Here is a 22,882-nt window from a genome sequence, read left to right on the forward strand (position 1 = left end):
TAAATTGAAAAATCTAATGTGTACACCACATGACTTCCTTGTACGGAATATTAAATTATACGCATTTTTCTTGCATTTCATTTAAACTTATTGGATTGAATTAAATCTACTTCGTCGATAGCGCATAATCCATAATAGAATAAATGCACTCTTTAAAATTCACTATATTTGTTTACCATAGCGACACTCTGGCGCTAGGTTCACTTAGCAGCGTTATATTTTGTTCATATTATAACTCAGAATGCACAAAGTTTATATCATTTGAAAAATTATTTAATCGTTGCCACATGTTCTATTGTTCTATTCAAATACTATAATAAATCTAGAACGATGTATAAAAGAAATTGAGCAAACAAAACAAAAAAGAAACAGTTTTTCACAGACCATTTAGTATTTCTTATTAAATTAATTCAGTTCTCACTTCGCGAGAAGGCAAAAATACATAAAAACTCAAAATATCTATATTGAAAATTACGAAGTAAATCTAAAAAACTTATTTCCTAGGAAAAATTCCAGAAAGGATTAAGCACGGCTTAAACGCAATAATAAATGAAGGCGTTATCTTTGTTGTTGCGAAGCTTTGTTTCTCTAGATTGGCAACAAATCTACTATTCCTGCTGTTTCAAATGTAAACAATCAATGGCAGCCATTAAAAAAAAAGGCTTAGCGGCACTTAAACAACTTTAAAATTGTTGATAATTCTAAAAATATTGCACACAGATTTACTAAAGGCATAAAAACCTTAACCGGAAGATAAAAACAACATAATTCAATGATTTTTAAAGCAAAAAATGCACAATTTACAAACATATAAGAGTAAAGAAACTGAGATCACTGACCCGGGTAACAGAGTGGATAAGACACTTTGTCTAATTAAAAAATTTTGTAGCGAATAAGTTTCAATTGTCTGTTTCGGCGAAACGCGTAATGGAGTTAGCTTGATTCGATGTTCAATCAGATATTTCCCTTGAAAAGCCAGATTGGAAGTCGAATTCAGCTAATTTACCATTTTCCGCTTTCTATTTTTATCTGATTTTGTCTGTTTTATGTTTTAACTTGTTCCTTGATTTGATTTTCATATGTTTTAATTTTTCAAGTGTCACATCCATAGGTATTTTACTATTTTTTGCCATTACTAGTTTCCAACGCTAAGTATTTTACTGTGTTTATTTTCTTTTCTCGTGTAGCATAATTTCTCACCCTTCAATGACATTGTTTTTTTAAAATGTGTTGTACTTTTTGGAGCCACAGCTCCTGGTTTTAGGCGAGCTTACTACAATTTCTAATTTACTTATTTTGCAACATATTGCGCAAAATGTTTTCTAGACCAAATTGGTCATACAGTATTGTACTAACTACCTTGCTTGTTATATTATGTATAAATATATTTATATACGATTGGTGAGGCCGATTGCAAACAAAATACGAGGTGCACATCTACATGTTATAGCAGTCCTATATACAAAATTTCAACCTTCTGAGGCTATTCGTTTTTGAGTTATGCGAGATACGTACGTGTACGTACGTACATATATACGTTCGCACAGACGCCACGAAAAATTCTCTTTAGAATTAATTTTAAAGCAGTTTTATAATTTTTTGGGAGGAAACGAGGCTTTTATTCTGTCCTTACGTACAGATATCACGCAAAAACATCGTTAAATTGCATTCGATAGCGGTCAAAATGGATATTTTCGTTGAAATATGCTTCCTGAAACTCTTCGCGATTACAATACTGCCTTTTTACTTCGTACAAGGAAGTAAAAATGACAGTTCTCAAATACAGTTTTAACTTATTTTCTAGTAAAGAAAGATCTTTTTCGCAGAATAACGACAGAAGTTAATTTTGTTTTTTGCGGTAACTATTTCCCCCAGTTTGCTCTGATAAATATATAGAGTTAAATTTTGTGTCTAAAAATCTCATCGAAAATGTGTGATTTTTCATATGCGATTAGAAAGCTTATTTCGGATTCGTTCAAAATTCAAAAGAATTAAGTTTTCATTTCTAGTAACATTTAAAGTCTCTATAGCGCAGTGCCTTTGGGTATTCTGTTATGTGGACGGATATGTTTTTAAATGAGATTTGTAGCAACGAAATTTCTTCTAAATAAATAGACTTTTGTTTTATTCTGATCGATTCATTTAGGGCAGACACTCCTCTAATGCACCAAAATAAATAACTTCCCAACCATATTAAAGGACAGACACTCTTCTAATGTTTAACTTCACCAAAATAAATAACTTCCCAAGCATACTAAACCTATACATATTTCCCTATATACTACACAAATCAGAAAGCTCATTTTTATTTTCGCTGCTGAAAAACACTGAATTGAATTAAGCAGCATCACTGAGTACCTTAAATTCATGACACTTCATCTTGGCTTACTCTAAACGTAATTACACTTATAATTTCAGCAGATTTCCGATACTCCCAGTTAGCCCAAAATCACTGCTATTCTGACAGCAGTTATCAATAAAAAAACACAGCAGAGAGAAATAGTCCGTATTACAATTAATAAAATGTACTATAAACAAAGCTACCTATAGCTGTTACTGTACTAATCTTCTTTTCCTTTTCCATTTGCCCACCAGCGGCCGAGCGGTAAAGTCGCTGAACACTGGTAATTCGGTCCGAGGTTCGAATCCCGCGAACGGGCTGGCTGCATGGGCGTTTTCGTGGTTTTCCCCATGTGTAACGTGTATACGAGCCAGTTTTCCTTAGAAAGTCATCCACGAAAGGCATCCCTCCCCTTACGCAGATAGCCCTAGTGTGCTTTGCCATAATTAAATACACCACACCACACCTTTTCCATTTACCGTAGAAATTTGGCTTCATTCTGATTGTGAGAAATTGTAATTTTCCTAACGTTCCTCAATAAACTGACACAAAACTTTAAAAATAAATAAATAAATAAATAAATAAGTTTAATCCGCAACTGTTAATCGGGAGTTAACTCTAGTCAGTTAGTTGTTGTCGTAGGAGTTGACTCTAGTCTAGTCTTGTCAGTTGTAGAGACATTAGGTAAATTGGAAGCAGAAAAGATGAAAAAAATGCAACCGCCTTCGCTGGGAATCGAACCACCACGGACCTCTGGAATACCGGCCCAGCGTGCTGCCGTTACACCACGAAGGCACGCTAGGGAAGTGGGAGAAATATCTTATACAGTTAGTTCTCTATCTAATTTGTTTCCTTTTTTTTTTTTTCGCTTATTATGAAAAGATAAATTTTACCTACAAACTGTTTTCCAATGTATGAAATTGTGACCTCCAGCAGACTTTCGAGTTCACCTTTTGGTCATGTGTTATTACTCAGTATATAAAGTTCAGTATAGTTTGGGAGAGGGAATTTCAGTGCTAGCAAAGATGAAACAGAGAGGGGACAGTTTATGTAGCACATCTTTACTTTGGTGACTTATAATTATCCCCCATTAATTCAGTATCTTCCCCTTCTATTTGATGTTTTTAGGGAAAAAGTGAGAAGAAGCATACGCTACTACTCCACACAGAAAACACAATTCTAAGGAAATTTTAGAATAGAGAAAAAAGGTAATATAAATTATTAAAGTTTTCGGAAAAGTGGCTTTATTTGAAAGTGTAGTTTAGAGCAGTGTTTTTCAACCGCCGGTCTGCAAGAAATATTTGCCGGTCCGTGAAATATCCAGTTATCAGTCCAAAACCCAATGTGTCATCGATAACCGATATTAGAACAGCACCTACATTATAATAACAATAGTTTACTAGTTTAGAAAATAATATGATCAATGATGAAAAAATATAACAAACTGGCAACTATGTACCTAATCGTCTTTCATAAATTGCCGTCCCTTACACTTTAGTGCACTAGTTAGTGTGCCCTGTCTGAATTGAGTGTCGCTGATTACTTAAACGCTGATTAGCTATCGTAGTGCTTAAGGCGTCTAGGTTTCGCTTTTTATCTTGCTTACATTCTTCTGCACGCTTGGATAACTGAAAACTATACGCCGGGGTAAGTTTTTAATAACCGCTGAATTTAATAATGTACTATAACTGCTATTTCTTTAATTTTAGGTAGATTAAAAATCAATAACGATGATGATTAAGAAGGAAACGAAAGGCACATTACTAAATTTCGTGCAAAGAAAGGCTTCTCCAAAACCAGTATATGTTAATTATACTTATATGTAATAATTACAATATTTACTTACCTTATACGGTATTTCCCGCACTTTCCTAGTGTGCTTTCGTGGTGTAGTGGTTCTGCACGCTGGGTTGGTATCCAGAGTTCCGTGATTACATTCCCGGCGAAGGCAGTTGCTAATTTTTCATCTTTCCTGCTTCCAAAAATACCTAATGTTTCTACAGTGGCACCCGAACTAAAAGGGTGTTGGATGAGGATTGTCCACACCCAGGATTTGGCGATTGGGTCCCCTAAAACCACAGTCGCCCTTTAAAAAGGGGAGTCTATAAGGTATTTCTCCCGCCTTCCTAGCGTGCCTTCCTGGTGTAGTGGTTCTGCACGCTGGGCGGGTATCCAGAGCTTCGTGTTTCGGTTCCCGGCGAAGGCAGTTGCTAATTTTTCATCTTTTCTGCTTCCAAAAATACCTAATGTCTCTACAACTTTTATATTTAAATATGATTGTAGGAGCAATAAGAATATTACAATTAATTTATGTACTAATTCTTCAATGCCTTTAAAAGTTGTTGGGGGGAGGGGAGAAAACCACCGGTCAGCGAAATTTTTTCGTAACTTTACCGGTCGGCGTAAAGTTACGAAAGTTTACCGGTTCGTGGAACAAAAAAGGTTGAGTACCACTGGTTTAGAGGGATGAGTGTTACTCTGTTATACTAAAGCCTGTTTACTATCTGGGCGAAATAGCATATCAGCTTACCAACTCTTTCAGACTTGAGAAAAGTTTCCTGCTTCCAGATCCCCGCCGAAGAAAGTGCTTGAAACTCTAAGAAATGGGGGATTTTGCTTTTGCCCTTTTCTTTATTTGTAAGAGCCTGAATCCCCAAGAAGAGCTTAGGAAGGTTATTGCAAACAAGTAACCCCCCCCCCCAAAAAAAAATACGAACATGGTTGCTACAGAAACCTGTTTATCCTTACAAAATGGGCCATTTAGTTGAGACAACAAATCATAAATTTCATCTGCAAATACTATGAAAATTTGGGATATAAAATAAATATTACATAAAAGTATGATAAGAGGTGAAGTAAGAAATAATTACATTAATATTCACAACATACTTTTATTATAATGAAATCAAAACTTGTAAATGTTATCCAGGTATTCAAAACGTTCTTACAAGAACTTTCAACTTTTAGCTTCTGATACATATATATATGTAATGATTTTGTAGATGATGACACCAGTTTTATTTCCTAATCATGGTCGAGATGTTTAGATAGATGCTGCTGGGATAGAATTAGGATATGTAACACATGGATAGAAGTTGGAAAACCACGAATAGTTGGATATTCATCACACAGCTTTATTTTCCTGAACAATAATTTGTTAAGGCTAATTCTTGATTGACACATCAGTATGGGCACAACAAGCACCACACGTTTTATGTACTACTTATCACATGTAGGAATAATAGACAATACAGCTTGTAAGACTCTCCACTGTGTACCTTAAGTTACAGTTGAATGTGAAGAATCTTAAGAACTAGTAAGCAAACAATCGCTTGAGTTCGTGAGATAGAAAACAACAACTGAGAAGGGTTTAAATAACCCTTTATTATTCCAACTAAAGTTTAACAGAGCTTCGTCTTTGGAGTTTTACAATAAAGGCGATACTTGGACTTGAACTTAGGAAACTAAGAATTAACACTTAACTAATCTTAACTAAAAAGATATAGCCGAGAATATCAAGATTCTAACGGAATTGGCCCCTTAACGCTAATTGACTGCGAAGCTATTAAGGGCCGAGCGTAATAATAGCTTAAGAGAGAGAAGGCCGATGCGTGCTAGCCAGAAACTCTGGTTCTGACTGACTAAGACAGTAGAACTTTGCGGTTAAATACCGCTCTTCCTCCATTGCCATTCAAACGTGATTCTAAAACTACGTTATGGCCGGAAGTGGTAAGTTGAAATTAAGAAACGATAGGAAAGGAAGCTTAATTCAAAATTTAACTGTTAATAAAATTAACATAATTCTTACAAGCTAAGTGATCAAAGAACGCTCTAGTAGGGCAGTAATAAGTAGAAAAGTAACTGAGTATTTCGGCAAAGAGCTACATAATATAATAGTCGAATCCTTTGCTTAAGATCAGAACAGCGACTGGACAAGATCGTACGGCAATGCAGATGACACAATGCAGTTAATTTTTTTTGACGCAGTTTAGATTCTGGAAAGGGGCCGTAGCTAAATTAAAATAACTTCGAGTTTCTTATCTTTTATCTCACAAACAAATAAAATTTCCATTGAAAAGCCAGTTTGGAAGTCGAGTTAGTCTAATTTACCATTTTCCGCTTACTTTTCTATCTGATTTTGTTTTTTAATGTTTTACATGTTAAATGGTTTGATTTTCATATGTATTAATTTTTTAAAACGTGTTGAACTTTTTGGAGCAACAGCTCCTGGTAACTTTTATGCGAGCTTACTACAATTCCTAATTTGCTTATTTTGCAGCATATTGCGCAAGATGTTTTCTAGACCAAATTGGTCATTCAATATTGTAATTACTACCTTGCTTGATATATATATATATATTATATATATATATATATATATTATATATATATATATATATATATAATTAAAGAAAAGAGAACAAACTATAACTACAGTTTCAATTACAAAGACAATTACAAGACCAAACTACAGTTTCAATTGTCTGTTTCGGGAAACGCAATATGCAGTTAGCTGGTTTCGCGATATGCAGTTACCTTACTTTGATCAGCATATTGCTTACAATTAGTATTGAATTTTATTTGTAAGTATTCAAGTGTTTATATTGTTTATTTAATCTTTTATATTTACATATTTCATTGCACTTTATTTTACTTATGTTAATAAATATTGTCAACGGAACCACAGTATCTAAGCAACCTTTATAGTTTTTATATATTTTATATTTATAAACTATATAAAAACTATATAAAATATATATACGTATATATATTTTATATAGTTTTTATCTTACATATATATATATTGTGTGTAATATTAAATAGTTTTTCGATGATGGATGCTAAAGATGAAAGCTGATTCATAAAGAAGTCGATGCATCACAAGCCAAGCTAGATGTTACACGAAGAAAGCAGATGCTCTGGCCAGTTCAACACTTCTCTATTCTTCTTGATAAACAATTTTTAACATGAAATATACAGCTTAATGTGTGCAATATGATATCTCATAAATGATCATTCGTGTTGTTTTTATACTCTTATGAAGCGTTACGTAAGTACTTGAGTTATTAGTGTTATATAAAAGTCATCTGACAAAGGTAATTTTGAAATGGCACAATTTAGGGAGATTTATTATGAGCATGTTGTTATTTTTTTGGATAGAACGGGAAACAACTGAATTAAAAAGAAGAGTTAAGTAGCTACTGCGAATTGAAAACAGTACTTTATCTCACATATATGACATAAAGGCACTTCACCGCAGCAGAAGTTGCGCTGATGCACCAATAAAGAGCAATCCTGTTGTTCGCACGCAGTTATTTTTTGGATTCCTTTTTGCCTTGTTGTTTGCTGATTTTTGACGCCATTTTTTAGTGCTACGAAAATGCGTTTTTGGGATTTGTCAAACACAGAAGAAGATATAATTTTATTTCTTTAGGAGGGAAATATTTTACCAAAAAAACGAAAATGTACCAGTTCACATTATATGAAACTTTATTTTGGTAAACGTATAAGGTGTTTCTCCCACTTTCCTAGCGTCCTTCGTGGTGTAGTGGTTCTGCACGCTGGGCCGGTGTTCCAGAGCTCCGTGGTTCGATTCCCGGCGAGGGCGTTTGATATTTTTCATCTATTCTGCTTCCAATTAACCTAATGACTCTACAAACGTACGTTTGAGAAATGTAATTTAAGACAGTGGGATCAGCAGGTGGGACTTAGAAAAGACAACTGGTTTGAAGGAAGCAGAATTCCATTTTGTTCAGCTTTGAGATTCATGTACTGCTGATGCGAGGAGTTGATGTCGGTTAAATTTTGTGAAAAGCAACTTGATTTATCGGATAAAACGGTTATAGACTGGAACAATTGCATGCGGAAATTATGTGTCTTGGATATGGAGAATAAACCAAACTAGAAGCTAGGTGGACCAGATTGCATTGTGGAAATTGATGAAAGTTTGTTTACTAAGCGTAAAAATAATTGTGGTCGAGTATTCCCCGAACAGTGGGTGTTTGGTGGTATATGCAGAGAAACAAAAGATTCGTTTGTTGTCACTGTTCCTAATAGAACTGACTTAATAGACCCTTCTTAATAAAATTATTGAAAACATAGCAGACGGTAGCACAATTTATTCTGACAGTTGGAAAGGTTACCAAACAAATAGAATAAAAAAAGTAGCATTCCTACAGGCTAAAGTTAATCATAAATACTATTTTATTGATCCTGATACAGGAGTTCATACACAAACAATTGAGCGAATGTGGGGCAGTGCTAAATGGAGGAACAAGAGACATAGGGGGACAGAGAGACATTATTTAGAATCTTATTGAGCAGAGTTCATATGACGACAGCATCAGGTCAAAGAAAATAGAGACTGTTTTGAATCTATGTTAAACTCTATATCGGCTCGCCCACCAGCGGCCGAGCGGTAAAGTCGCTGAACACTGATAGTTCGGTCCGAGGTTCGAATCCTGCAAACGGGCTGGCTGCATGGGTGTTTTCGTGGTTTTCCCCATGTATAACGTGTATACGAGCCAGTTTCCCTTAGAAAGTCCTCCACGAAGGCATCCCTCCCCTTAGGCAGATAGCCCTCGAGGCTTTGCCGTAATTAAATAACCTAACCTAACCTATATCGGCCTATTTCAAACCAAAACCCGATTGCCTACTTTGATTTTAAATAAAGTATTTTGATTTCTCAAAGTGTTTTGATTTTAAATAAAGTATTTTGATTTCTCAAAGTGTTTTGATTTTAAATAAAGTGTTTTAATTTATGATGTGTCGCAAAAATGGCATTTTAAAAACCGCAAAATCTGCAACTGCGGTGGCGTTAATACGTAAGTACCGATATAAATATATGACAGTCTAATATATCAGTCATTGGATTTCAGAAAAAGATATCGATATAATTAATTACCTTACCATAGTTAATATCATTTTTCCTTGCTAGAAAAATATTAACAAATATTGTTAGCTGAATAATTTTAATTTACGTAAAATTTACGATTGTGCGTAAATGATACTTTATAACAGATAATACTATAAAAGCTTTTATTTACTTTTTCCACCCCCTCCTTGATGTTTCATTTGTTATCATCCCAATAGTTTCTACTTCGTTTCTTGTATCATCGATGATAAAGCGTCTATGGCTATCTTCTGAATTTTTAACCACACTGTCGTTGCATACATTCGCTACTGCAGTTTGAAAAGCGTTACCTTTATACAAGGTAAACTGCTAGATATCAGGGCTATCGCCACTAAATGTAACATGAGATTTTAATTTAATTTTCAAATTAAAACTTTAGCCACCTTAACTAATTGAGCAACTCAAACGTAACTAAGATGCACCTTTGATTTCTTTTTAATAATATTTCTACTGTAATCCAAAATATATCTAATTAATATGAAATATATTCGCAGGTTTTATATACTATCTCGCAATTTTTATATACACTGCATTATTATTTTAATTAACAAAAATTATTCTTAATATCCTATTATATAGACATGGAGTAATCATTTACCCGCCATCTAATACTATATTTTCTAGTTTAGTTCAGACTTCAATTACAGTATTTGCAATAAAGAAAAAAGTATCATATTAATAATATCTCTAAGTGACGTAATTTGTAATAAATCGAGTCCATATGATTTATAACTGCCCAACTTATAATACGATTCTAAAAATTTGCACCTATATTGTAATTAATGAAGAATACTTCCAATGCCAGGCATTTTTTTTTTTCATTACTATTTTTTCAACACAATATTTAAATATTATTTCAAATTCTTCGGGAAATAAATTCCATTCAGTTGAATTTATAAAGCGCCTAAAACTACACTTTAATTTAATGTCGTTACTAACAACTTTTATTTATTTTATCATTTCCTGGATTATCATTATTATTATTTAGCTTATTTAGCTTACAGTAAAGCACATGTGGATTAGTTGTCTAAGGGGAAGAATACCTTTGTGAAGGACATTGTAAGAGAAACGGTGGTGTGGTGTATTTAATTATGGCACAGCAAACTAGGGCTATCTGCCTAAAAGGGAAGGGATGCCTTCGTGGAGGACTTTCTATGGGATACTGACTCGTATAAAACACCCATGCAGTCAGCCCGTTCGCGGGATCGAACCTCGAACCGAACTACCAGTGTTCAGCAACTTTATCGCTCGGCCGAGCGATAAAGTTGCTATTCTAATAACATTATTAGACATTCAACATATAAATCCTTAATTTCCTTTTTAAGAATTCTTTAATAAAGTGAAAGTATTTAAAAACAAGTATCTCTAAAAAACACTTTAAATATTAATAAAAAAGCGGTACTTTTCCGTTTTGCCGGCGCAGGTGATATAGTCGCCAATAATGGTACAACTGACGCCAAACGGAATATCCTCGCTGGTAACCTTTTACGCCTCATTTTCAAAACACGTCGCCGCCATTTCTTATCATATTGAAGTCCTCCCCGAAGGCATCCCTCCTCTTAGGCAGATAGCCCTAGTGTGCTTTGCCATAATTAAATACACAAAATCTTATCAGATTGATTGTTTCTTTCAATGCTGGCATACGATAACGTATAATTTTTACCAGACAGTTTAATTTTATGCCCTAAGACCATTCGCGGTAATTAAGTCAATTAGCATGCAATCACACCGCTCACCGGAAGGCGAAAATATAGAAAAGGCAAAGTCAAGGGTTAAATTCATCAGTTCTAATGAGAATGGCCTAGCGAAGTGAAGCACTACAGTTTTACATAACTTCTGAGGAACCTATTCGTACGAATTGAAATAATTCTTGCATTTAAACTTGTATTCCAAGATTTAACGTGAAATTAATGTAAGTAATTAATTACTGAGCGAATTAAATTTTTGTAGCGTAGCTTACGTGAGATAACTTGGAGTCACGTGACGTGAAGCGGCGAATCAGGATGTTGAATCATGAAAGCAGAGTAAATTCTTGAATTAATGTCTTCTTACAAATTTATTGTCTTTATTTATTGGTTTTTTTTTTTACAAAATTTTAAACGATATTAAAATGTTCATGCCTTCAAAATAAAAAATTCTTAGAACTAACATTTGTTAACATTTTTTTATGTGTATACTGTATGTTGTCGCCAATACAGTCTGCTTGGCGAGATTTGCGCCCGCGAAACGGAAAAGTACCAATTAAATTTTTAGTCAGAGGAACTAAAATCCTGAATTTGAAACTCGTTGTTTTCCGACTTTACATTTCACAGACAGGTGAGGAAGGATTAAATTTTCAAGAATATATTATTAATTTTAAACTACAGTGTAAAATTTATAAAATGCTACATTCTTTTCATGTTACGAGCTTCACCATTCAAACAGCGAAAAAAAAAACAGATTTTTGATAATCAATCATTCAGCCTGATTAGCAAGGAAAGATACTATTTTTCACTGCGTTCAAGATCTTCTAGCACCTAAAATGTAAAGAAATGCGTTTATGTAAAATGTAAAATGCCGCTAAAAATTTACATTGGCATAGGTTTTTCAAATTTTTAATTAATTAAAACTTTGTTTTAAATAAATTTGGAAATCGATAAATTACTATTTTTAAAATATACGCTAATCTAAACTTTTTTCTTCAAGGGACGGGGACCTAATTGTACGTAAACTTAATTATAAAATTTTTTAAGCTGCAATTTTATAAGAATCAATCTTTTTATATTCAGATTATATTTGGTAGAAAACCTATCTCAGAACATGTTATAAAAACGAATATTATTGTGTTTCAGGAGTAACCTCCTTCTGGGTGTTTTTTCGAGAACAATAAAGCGAGGGATGCCTTTGTGGAGGACTTTCTAAGGGAAACTGGCTCGTATACACGTTTCACATGGGGAAAAAACCACGAAAATTCCCACTCAGTTAGCCCGTTCTCGGGATTCGAAACCCGGACTGAACTCCCAGTGTTCAGCGATTTTACTGCTCGATCAATGGTGGACTATAAGCTGATGGAGGAAGAAGCACTCCTACAAATTTTTTAAAGCTAAACTGTCCAATATTTCCTATTTTGCCTGTCTATTTAAAATATTCGTACAAATACCTCATACCTCTGCAAGGACAATGACGCCGGATGAAACTGTGAGTATTCTGTAGCTTTAGACACTCGGCTGCTAGATGCAGAGATTAGCAGAATGATAAATATTTCAGAAAATTGAAGAGATGCGAATTAAAAAAAATAGTATTCAAAATAAATAACTTAAATTTATGTAATGGTGGTGGGGGTGTATTGAGAATACGGCAAAGCACACTAGGGCTATCTGCCTAAGGAAAGGGATGCCTTCGTGGACGACTTTCTAACGGAAACTGGCTCGTATACACGTTACACATGGGGAAAACCACGAAAACGCCCAGCCAGCCCGTTCGCGGGATTCGAACCTCGGACCGAACTACCAGCGTTCAGCGATTTTACCGCTCGGCCGCTGGTGGGCCTAAATTTATGTAAATGCTAAAGATTACATATCAGAACTCATTTTTAAATTTCGTCAGGAACATGAAACGTTCTTTTAAAGTTTTGTAGAAGCATAAGAGGAATTTTCCCCAATAAAACGAGAAAAGTAGTTTTGTGTAAAATGTAGAAACTGCTAAGGGCTAATATTTTGCCACTGCAGAAAAAGAAATTATTAGATTTGAGTGGAATATATTAGTTTCTAATTCTAAACTAGATAGAGGGGCAAAAAAAGTTAAATCAGGCCAAGTTATTCAGTTGTGTATATATTTGTGTTGACAGTTTAAGGCAATTATTTTTATGCAAACACTAACACAAAGCAAAATGAAAACTAAGTTAAAAAATTTGATGTGTACACCACATGACTTCCTTGTACGGAATATTAAATTATACACATCTTTTCTTGCATTTCGTTTAAACTTATTGGATTGAATTAAATCTACTTCGTCGACAGAGCATAAACCACAATAGAATAAATGCACTCTTTAAAATTCACTATATTTGTTTACCATAGCGACACTCTGGCGCTAGGTTCACTTAACAGTGTTATATTTCGTTCATATTATACCTCAGAATGCACAAAATTTATATCATTTGAAGAATTATCTAATTGTTACCACATGTTCTATTCAAATACTCTAATATATCTAGAACGATGTATAAAAGAAATTAAGCAAACAAAACAAAAAGAAACAGTTTTTCACAGGCGATTTCAGTATATCTCATTCAATTAATTCAGTTCTCACTTCGCGACAAGACAAAAGTACATAAAAACTCAAAATATCTATATTAAAAATTACGAAGTAAATCTAAAAAACTTATTTCCTAGGAAAAATTCCAGAAAGGATTAAGCACGGCTTAAACGCAATAATAAATGAAGGCGTTATCTTTGTTGTTGCGAAGCTTTGTTTCTCTAGATTGGCAACAAATCTACTATTCCTGCTGTTTCCAATGTAAACTAACGTGTCCGCCGTATTATTTAAATATTAGGCTTAACCGCACTTAAACAGCTTTTAATTTGTTAATAATTCTACAAATATTGCTTGCAGATTTACTAAATGCATAAAAACCTTAACCAGAAGATAAGAACAACATTATTCAATCATTTTTAAAGCAAAAAATGCACAATTTACAATCATATAAGAGTATAAGAGTAAAGAAACTGAGATCACTGAGCCGGGTAATAGAGTGGATATATATATATATATATATATATATATATATATATATATATGCGTTTGGTGCGGCCTATTGCAACCAAAATACGAGGTGCACATCTGCATGTTATAGCAGTCCCTATATACAAAATTTCAACGTTCTGAGGCTACTCGTTTTTGAAGTACGTGAGATACATACGTACGTACGTACGTACAGACACCACGAAAAATTCTCTTCAGAATTCATTTTAAAGCACTTTTATAATTTTTTTGGAGGAAAGACTCTTTTAGTCTGTCCTCAGGTACAGATGTCACGCAAAAACATCGTTAAATTGCATTCGATAGCAGTGAAAATGGATATTTTCGTTGAAATATGATGCCTGAAACTTTTCGCGATTACAATACTTCCTTTTTACTGTATACGAGGAAGTAATAATGCAAATTTAAAGAAGTAAGTATGCTATTATTATATTCATATTTTTAAGTGGGATAATAAGTACCTTTTCCTAATAGTACACAAGTATCCCTTAATGCCCATTATTATCCCTTAATGCACGCATTATTATCCCATTATTATCCCTTAATGCACGCATTATTATCCCATTACTATCCCTTAATGCACGCAACTTGCCATAATGTAAATGCTGAACTTTCGTCTACCTTTAAGAATATTATTCGTCCACTAGTGGCTGAGCGGATAAGAAAGCTGAGTCCGGTAGTTCGATCTGAGTTTCAGATCCAGGGAAACGAGCTGATTGCATGGATATTTTTGTGGGTTTTCCCATGCGTAATATATAAATATGAGCCCGTTTTCTGTAGGGAGTCATTGACGAAGGCATCCATTTCCTTAAGGTGGTAACTCATATGTAATGTGCTTTATTCAATTAAATATACAAACTTCGATGCAAAACAAATTAATTATTTAAGAAGTCCTTTTAATTGGATTTTTCAACATCATTTTGCAGCAAGCTTTTGTATACTACTATTTTTATCAGTAAAAAGGGTTTTAAACACTTTATAATAAAGTTGATTGCAAAATTTCGAGCTACAATTATTGGATACACTACCATTTGCATTCAGAACAAAATACAATGGTTACGACGAATTTTTAATATAGCTTATATAGATTGCAAGTGTCTATTTCATTTTTAAAATTATTGAAAACTTATGAATAATGATATTCTTTTCAATATTTTGATAATTTTTGTTTTAAATCTTCATGAAATTAATGAAATTCTGTGGGAACATAATGAATGCAATCGTCTGTAGTTCCTTCTTTTTCAAAAAATTTATATAAACAGTAAAGGCTTCTTTAATTAGATAGGAATGGTAAGAAGTTATTTAAAAGCAAAGCATTAGTACCGTTTTTTGCTGGCTTCTATTTCACCAAAATTCAAATTCTAGAATCCAGAAACTTTAAATTTCAATTTAATATGCATAGCATATATATGCACAACAAGTACTATTTCTCATTATAAAACGTTTTCGGGGAATTTTTCAAGTGTTCACTCTTTTACACTGCAAGACAACTAATTTACGGCAACTTACAGATGTTAAAATGGAATCTAAAATAATCAGCTGCAATTTGTTTTTTAATTAATTACAAAATGAAATGAAAAAGGTGTCAGATAAATTTGCCAACATGGTTCAAAAACTTGTCATGGTCACCACATGGATTTTTAAAGAGATTCCTACACCTTAAAAGCCATAAGATCCTTAAATATGAGACTGTTGCAAGTATTGGGATAACTTATTGATTTTCAAAGCAATTACTTCCAACTTTTTACAGCTGATTACATAATATAGCTGCTTTCTGAAATAGTAATCAGAAAGTTTGTGTTGCCACAAATATTTTTATAATTTAATCTGCTTTGCGACAAAATGTTTCGTCATGTTTCCACCTTGCGGGCACAATTTAAAACATTCCAAACGTAATTTAATTTCATATTTAATATATAGCTTTCATAACATTTGAAAACTACTGTGAACGAAAAATCCTAGGAATTTCATGTTAAATTTTTATTTTATTTAGAGCTGAGTTTATAAAATGTATTTTATTAAAAAAATCTGCAATGTTTTTGTGCCTAAAATTTTTTAATATTAAAATATTCATCAGATTTTTGGTTCAGTTTATAGCGCCTATATAATGAATTCCATCAAATTTCAAGTATGTACCAGTAGCCATTTTTAAAATATCATGCGCGCGAAGTGGAAACATGACAGAAAAATTTGGTCCCAAAGTTACAAAAATTACAAAAATATTTGAGGCAACACAAACTTTCTGGTTACTAGTTCCCAAAACATCTATATTATGTAAAAAGTTGGAATTAATTGCTTTTCAGATAAATAAAATATCCCAGTTCTTACAGCATTATTCGAAGATAATAAGGAGTTTAAGGTGTATGAGCCCCCTTAACTAGATAAAGAAGATATTTGCTGTTACTTAGTCATGTTAGAAACTTACCTGGTGGTGTCTTTCTAGGTAGTCTGTTGGAATTATCCAGAGGTATCCCGAAAATAGGCCCTGGTGGTAAGTAGGATAGTGGTGTACCGGTGGCGACCGCTCGAAGACCAATAGCAATAGCGTCCTCGGCCGCTTGTTGGCGTTTCAATGCCACTTGAGCTGCCATAATTCTTTGGCGCTCGGCGATGAGATTACATTTTGCACACGCGCATTCTCGAAATCGACACATCCGCTTATGACCCTTGAGCCATGATATTACGCCGTGATTCCGACACCGGGCACATTTCGGCCGCCGAACTCCTCTGCCGAGATCGGGGGAATCCATCCGCACGGGTTCACAAGCACTTGCCGTACGGAGAGGAGCCCTGGAAAGAAGAAACGGAACTCATTGCAGATTCCGGCTGAACGACAGAAAAATTTAATGTTGAGTTGCAGAGTTTAAATATCTAATACGGTAGAAGTCCAGAAATCCGCAAAACCTGGGACCAGAGGTTGTGCGGATTTCAAGACAGAAAAGATAAATCATAATATTCAGACTAAAAGTGCCAAATACATAACGCGTATTAGATACATTTAATTAAATTATTATGTACGTTATTGTAATAATTTATTACATGTGTTACGGTAAAACACCGAAATCTGGAGAATGTCGACTTTCACCGATGAATGTTAACATTCACATATTCGCTTGATGTATGTCCGAAATATTTTCCAAATACTCTTATTTCTGACTTACACCGGTCAATGTCGACATTCACCATGTACTAATGGTGAAATTCTCTTTTTGATGATATATATAAGTTGAACATATAAGAATATTATATTTTCTTCTCCGTAATTCAGTCGCGAAAGAACGCACTTGAGACTTAAAATAAGAACATAAGAACTTAAAACACACAGTGCATTCGAAATGAGAAAGGAAAATAATAGACGTTAAAATTTTTACTTAATTATACAGTACGTGCTAAATGAGAAAATAAAATAATAGTGATAAAAGACTTACTAAATTATGTGATTCAAATCTTATTTATTGCAACAACTTAAACTATTATGACATTTTATGACCTTTCTTTTCGACCTACACCAGAGCATATCTGTGATTGTCGACATACACCGGTGAGGGTCCGAATGTACAAGAATGTAATGCAATATTCGATCTTTCACCGAGGTATTTGGTGAATGGTGACATTTTCCGGTTGAAAGTCAACATTCTCCAAGTTCGGTCTTTCACGGTAACATATGCATTAAATTATTATTACATATATAAATTGATTATATTATTCATTGTATTATTATATGTACACAGCATCGAGGTTTGCCGATTTCGCCTCATGCAAAGATTTCTTGTTTCGGATTCCGGTGTTAGAATTACTGTTACTGTAAAATTTCAACAGCTTTTCAATCGTGTCGCAATTCCGTACGATTCTGCTATAAACCGAGGAGTAGCATCTGCCTCCATCTTTTGCAGAATTTGCACTTTTTCCATTATCGTCAGTGCAACATGTTTACGTTTTTCAACGTTGCAAGCAGTAAAATCGTGAGTGCATTTCATATCTGTAACTGTATTAAAAAGGGCTGAAATTTGAAATATTCTTAATTTATCCACAAAATATCCGGATTAAAAAAAAAAGGCAGCAATAAATAATCTCGTGAAATAACAAAGCTCAGAAAATACAACAATGTGAATCGTGAACTTAAGAGTTGAGTGAATCCTCTGCTTTTTTTACTTCGATGCAGATTAGAGGAGAAAAACTTTTATCATTATGTCAATAATTTGGTATTTCCGTTATGGCTCATTATTATTCGGTAATTATGACGTCATTATTCGGTAAGTATTTTTTCTTCGATATTTCGTACTCAATGTTGCGGGTTCCGGAACCTATAAACTGAATGTTTACATTTTGAGAGGCAACGCAAATTTCAGGAGTTGGCGGATTTCAGGTCGGCGGATTTTCGGTATTTGACTGTATCTCGTTCCTTTCTCCAAGACAATATAATTATCATTCCCTTTTTTCACTTTCGATTAAAAAGGTTTCACTTCTATTTGCTAGTATATCGAAAGTCATGAAAATAACATACAGTAAACGATAAGATGATCACAACAACTGCACCAGGCTATTTATCATAAAACATTAGGAAAAAAAATCTTGTTACTGTATTACATAATTAACTATTAACATGAAAAGATTATGTTAATTTTATTAACAGTTAAATTTTGACTATTAACAGTTAAATTTAACAGTTAAAACTTCCTTTCCTATCGATACTTAATTTCAACTTACCACTTCCGACCAGAACGTAGTTTTAGAATCACGTTTGTATGCAAATTGAGGAAGAGCGGTATTTAACCGCAAAGTTCTACTATCTTAGTCAGAGAGAACCAGAGATTCTGGCTAGCACGCGTCCGTCTTTTTAGGCTACTCTCTCTTAAGCTATTGTTACCCTCGACAGCAGTTTAGGTCCTTAATAGCTTCGCAGTCAATTAGCGTTAAGGGGCAAACTCCGTTAGAATCTTGATAGCTTCGGCTATATCTTTTTAGTTAAGATCCATTATGTTTTAATACTTAGTTTCCTAAGCCCGAGTGTCGGCTTATTGTAAAACTCCAGGACAGAGTTCTGTTAAACTTGGAATAATAAAGGGTTATTTCACCCTTGTTGTTTTGTACCCTACGAACTCAAGCTTACTAGTTCTTAAGATTCTTCACATCCAACTTTAACTTAGAATTAAACAATGGGGAATCCTACAAATATTTGACAAGTTCTTTAGAAAAGACATGGGAAGCAATTATTTTGAAGTACTTCAGAATTTATTTCAAGGGGTATAGTGCAATATGTTTGTTGTACTGTTCCACTTGATGAAGACTTCAGGCTTTGAACTACAAAGCACAAGTATAATTTGTACAATTAGGAACCTACACTAATTCCTAGACATCTTTTTTCCAATTAACGAGGTTATTTAATTGCTGAAAGAGTTCTCATTCCTAAGTAGCGAATGCGACTGATTGTAAGTTTTCTCGTTATTACTTTCCGCACCAAACTATTTATTTTGTTATTCGTTCTTGTTAACTTTTCCTGTGTTTTTCTTGGTATAGTTTAGTACTAAATTTTACTGAGCTGCTGAAATAGATTTCATATTGTTCGCCTTAACTCTAAAAGATTCTCACAAAAAACACATTTAAAGTACTTATTGCTGCAGAAGATTATTAAAAATAAAAAGCTGAACTTTTAAATAATCACGAAAATAAACTGTAAAAGGCATCTTCATAGTGACAGCTAAAAGAATTCTTAAATTTCGTTTTATCGAGTGGGATCATTTTAAAATTCCGGGATTTCAAGCATAAAGTTTTGATTACGTTTTAGGAAGAAATAAAAAAAATTCGCTTAAGTGATAAGTATAAATTTAAAGTATAAGTAATTTAGAGTAGTATGAGTAAATGAGAAATTTCAAATTGCCACCTAATCGAATAATCAAAGAATAAAGGAGACTCATATACCTTAAACTCCTTATGATCTTCGAATATGTGACTGTTGCAAAAATTGGGATATTTTATTTCTTTTAAAAGCAATTACTTCCAACCTTTTAGTACATAATATAGCTGCTTTGGAAACTAGTAACCAGAAAGTTTGTGTTGCCATAAATATTTTTATAATTTAATCTGCTCTGTGACAAAATTTTTCGTTATATTTCCACCTCACCTTGCGCGCATGATATTTTAAAAATAACTAATGGTACGTACTTGAAATTAGATGGAATTCTTTATATGGGCACTATTTTCTAACTGAACCAAAAATCTGATGAATATTTTAATATGGCTTAAAAATGGCTTAAAAAATCTGAAAGCCTTCAGATTTTATGTTGCAGCCAAAATGGCGTTTTTTAACATTTTGTGTGTTACCTTTATTTATTAAATATCATGTTCTTCGTACACAAAATTCAATTTAACAGCAATATCGCAAAATAATTTTAAAATGAGCGTATCTTTAGAATTTCCGATAACAGTCTCGAGATAATTTTTTTTTTTTTTTTTTTTTTAATTTGTTCAGTTTCTTAATCAAAAACTCGTAAATTAACTCGTAAAATAGGAAACAGATAATAAAACAAATTCCAAATTTCGGCTTCCAGATGCTTATATTTGGGTGGAGACGTACGTTATTCAAAATTGGATCGCTCTAGGTGTCGTTGTTTTATCACAGTGCGAGAAACATACATACAGTCATGCAGATTCTTTGTTATTTAATTTCTTTAAATATAATATGGGGCTCTTATATTGGATGGCAACAATTTAAAAAGTGATTCGCCGTTTATAGTGAATCAACGTATAATGCCAAAACGAAATTAATAGCTCTTCTGGGCAAATAGCCCCTTTGGGCTAAAATTTTATGCACGAAAACATTACAGATTTTTTTTTAATAAAGTACATTTTATAAACTCAACTCCAAATAAAATAAAAACTGAACATGAAATTCCTAGTATTTTCGGTTCACAGTAGTTTCCAAATGTTATAAAAGCTATATTTTAAATGTGGAATTAAATTAGGTAGCAGAATGTTTTAAATTGTTCGTGCAAGGTGGAAACATGACAAAAAAATTTTGTCACAAAGCGGATTAAATTATAAAAATATTTTTGGCAACACAAACCTTCTGATTATTATTTCAAAAAGCAGCTATATTATGTAGTCAGCTGTAAAAGGTTGGAAGTAATTGATTTTAAAATAAATATGTTATCTCAATTCTTGCAACAGTCCCATATTCGAAGATCTTATGGGTTTTAAGGTGTAGGAGTCTCCTTAAAGAGACATTTAATTAATTACTATGCATTGTGTGGAGTAGTTTACAGTGTTTAAAATTTTGCATTAAAAATGGGGTATTTTACCTTATGTATATATTTATATATTCAAAAACTCTTTGCTCTCTCATTTATAACTGAAGAATTATGATACAGTTTATATAAAATGTAGTAGTATACTCAGTAATAATTACTTCAAATTTCACAACGTCCCCAGTCCATCGGTCAGCACACGCCATGGAACACATACGTGTTTGTGTCAGCCCCGTCAATTGAACTCGCCTTCTTCGGTTTTTGAATGTTTCCAAAAAGCAGAGCAAACATGCATGAAAACTTTTTTGAGAATGGTCAGGCGGTGATTTCAGCAGAGCATGAAGAACTGATGAAACTAGCCTCTTCTGAATTTCAGAACTGATGAAACTAGCCTCTTCTGAATTTCAGAACTGATGAAACTAGCCTCTTCTGAATTTCAGAACTGATGAAACTAGCCTCTTCTGAATTTCAGAACTGATGAAACTAGCCTCTTCTGAATTTCAGAACTGATGAAACTAGCCTCTTCTGAATTTCAGAACTGATGAAACTAGCCTCTTCTGAATTTCAGAACTGAGGAAACTAGCCTCTTCTGAATTTCAGAACTGATGAAACTAGCCTCTTCTGAATTTCAGAACTGATGAAACTAGCATCTTCTGAATTTCAAAACTGTTTTCGAAATGGCTATACAGGCCTCAAGAAGTGCTGACGTTCAAAGCGATTATATAAAGAAGTAGGCAATAAGCAAGGTTTCTGAAAATTTAACAGTTGCATCTGTATTATTTCTTTTTACTGGAAAGTGCAACGACATTCTGCTCATTTAATTATCCTTATTACTTAAAGCCAGTGATTCTCAACCTTTTTTTTTATCGTGGCACACTTTTAACGATTTCAAAATTTGACGCCACTCTAAGAAAAAGATAAGTTTAAAAGTTGTTTACTTACCTATAATGAACTGTGTAAAATTTTTTATGATAATAATTTTGAATATAAAATAAAATATGTACTACAGAAACAGTAGTATGTTCATTAAGGGTTTAATTACAAATTAATAATAAGAATACTTTTAATGAGAAATTTCAGCTTGATGTTTTTGATAATTTCAATTATATTTGATCGTAAAAATAACAATGCTACTCTCATATCGTCTTCTACATTTAACAGTCTCGATCTTTTTTTCGTTTTTATATTGATTAATACTGAAAATCCGAATTCACACAGTCCACCAGCGGCCGAGCGGTAAAGTCGCTGAACACTGGTAGTTCGGTCTGAGGTTCGAATCCTCTGCATGGCTGCTCTGGATGGCTGCATGAGTGTTTTCGTGGTTTTCCTCATGTGTAACGTGTATACGAGCCAGTTTCCCTTAGGACGTCCTCCACGAAGGCATCCCTCCCTTTAGGCAGATAGCCCTAGTATGCTTTGCCATAATTAAATACACCACCACACTACACCGAATTCACACAAATAAGATGTAGAAAACTATAATAATACAGGGTGTTTATAAAGTACCGGACCCATTTTGATGTTTAATAACTCATAAAATAATACAGATATAAACAAACTTATGGCATTTATTGATGGAATAACTTATATGTTTTCCTTTTCAGGTTTGAATATCTTTACTTTTGTAAATATCGTCTGCGCGTG

At 33.4% G+C, this 22,882-nt stretch overlaps 1 protein-coding gene across 1 annotated transcript in view; it reads right to left on the bottom strand.

Moving 5' to 3' along the window:
- Positions 1-16,778, bottom strand: part of LOC118186498 (doublesex- and mab-3-related transcription factor A2-like) — a 55,054-nt gene extending 38,276 nt beyond the window's left edge. Inside the window, exon 1 of the mRNA XM_035356599.2 lies at positions 16,420-16,778. Coding sequence (XP_035212490.2) covers positions 16,420-16,744 — 325 coding nt within the window. The 5' untranslated portion in view covers positions 16,745-16,778. The remainder of the gene's footprint in view (positions 1-16,419) is intronic.
- Between the last annotated feature and the right edge of the window lie 6,104 nt (positions 16,779-22,882).

This window comes from Stegodyphus dumicola, chromosome 11, assembly GCF_044657685.1.
Source record: "Stegodyphus dumicola isolate Sdum_Otavi_A_Nest chromosome 11, ASM4465768v1".
Classification (NCBI taxonomy): domain Eukaryota; kingdom Metazoa; phylum Arthropoda; class Arachnida; order Araneae; family Eresidae; genus Stegodyphus; species Stegodyphus dumicola.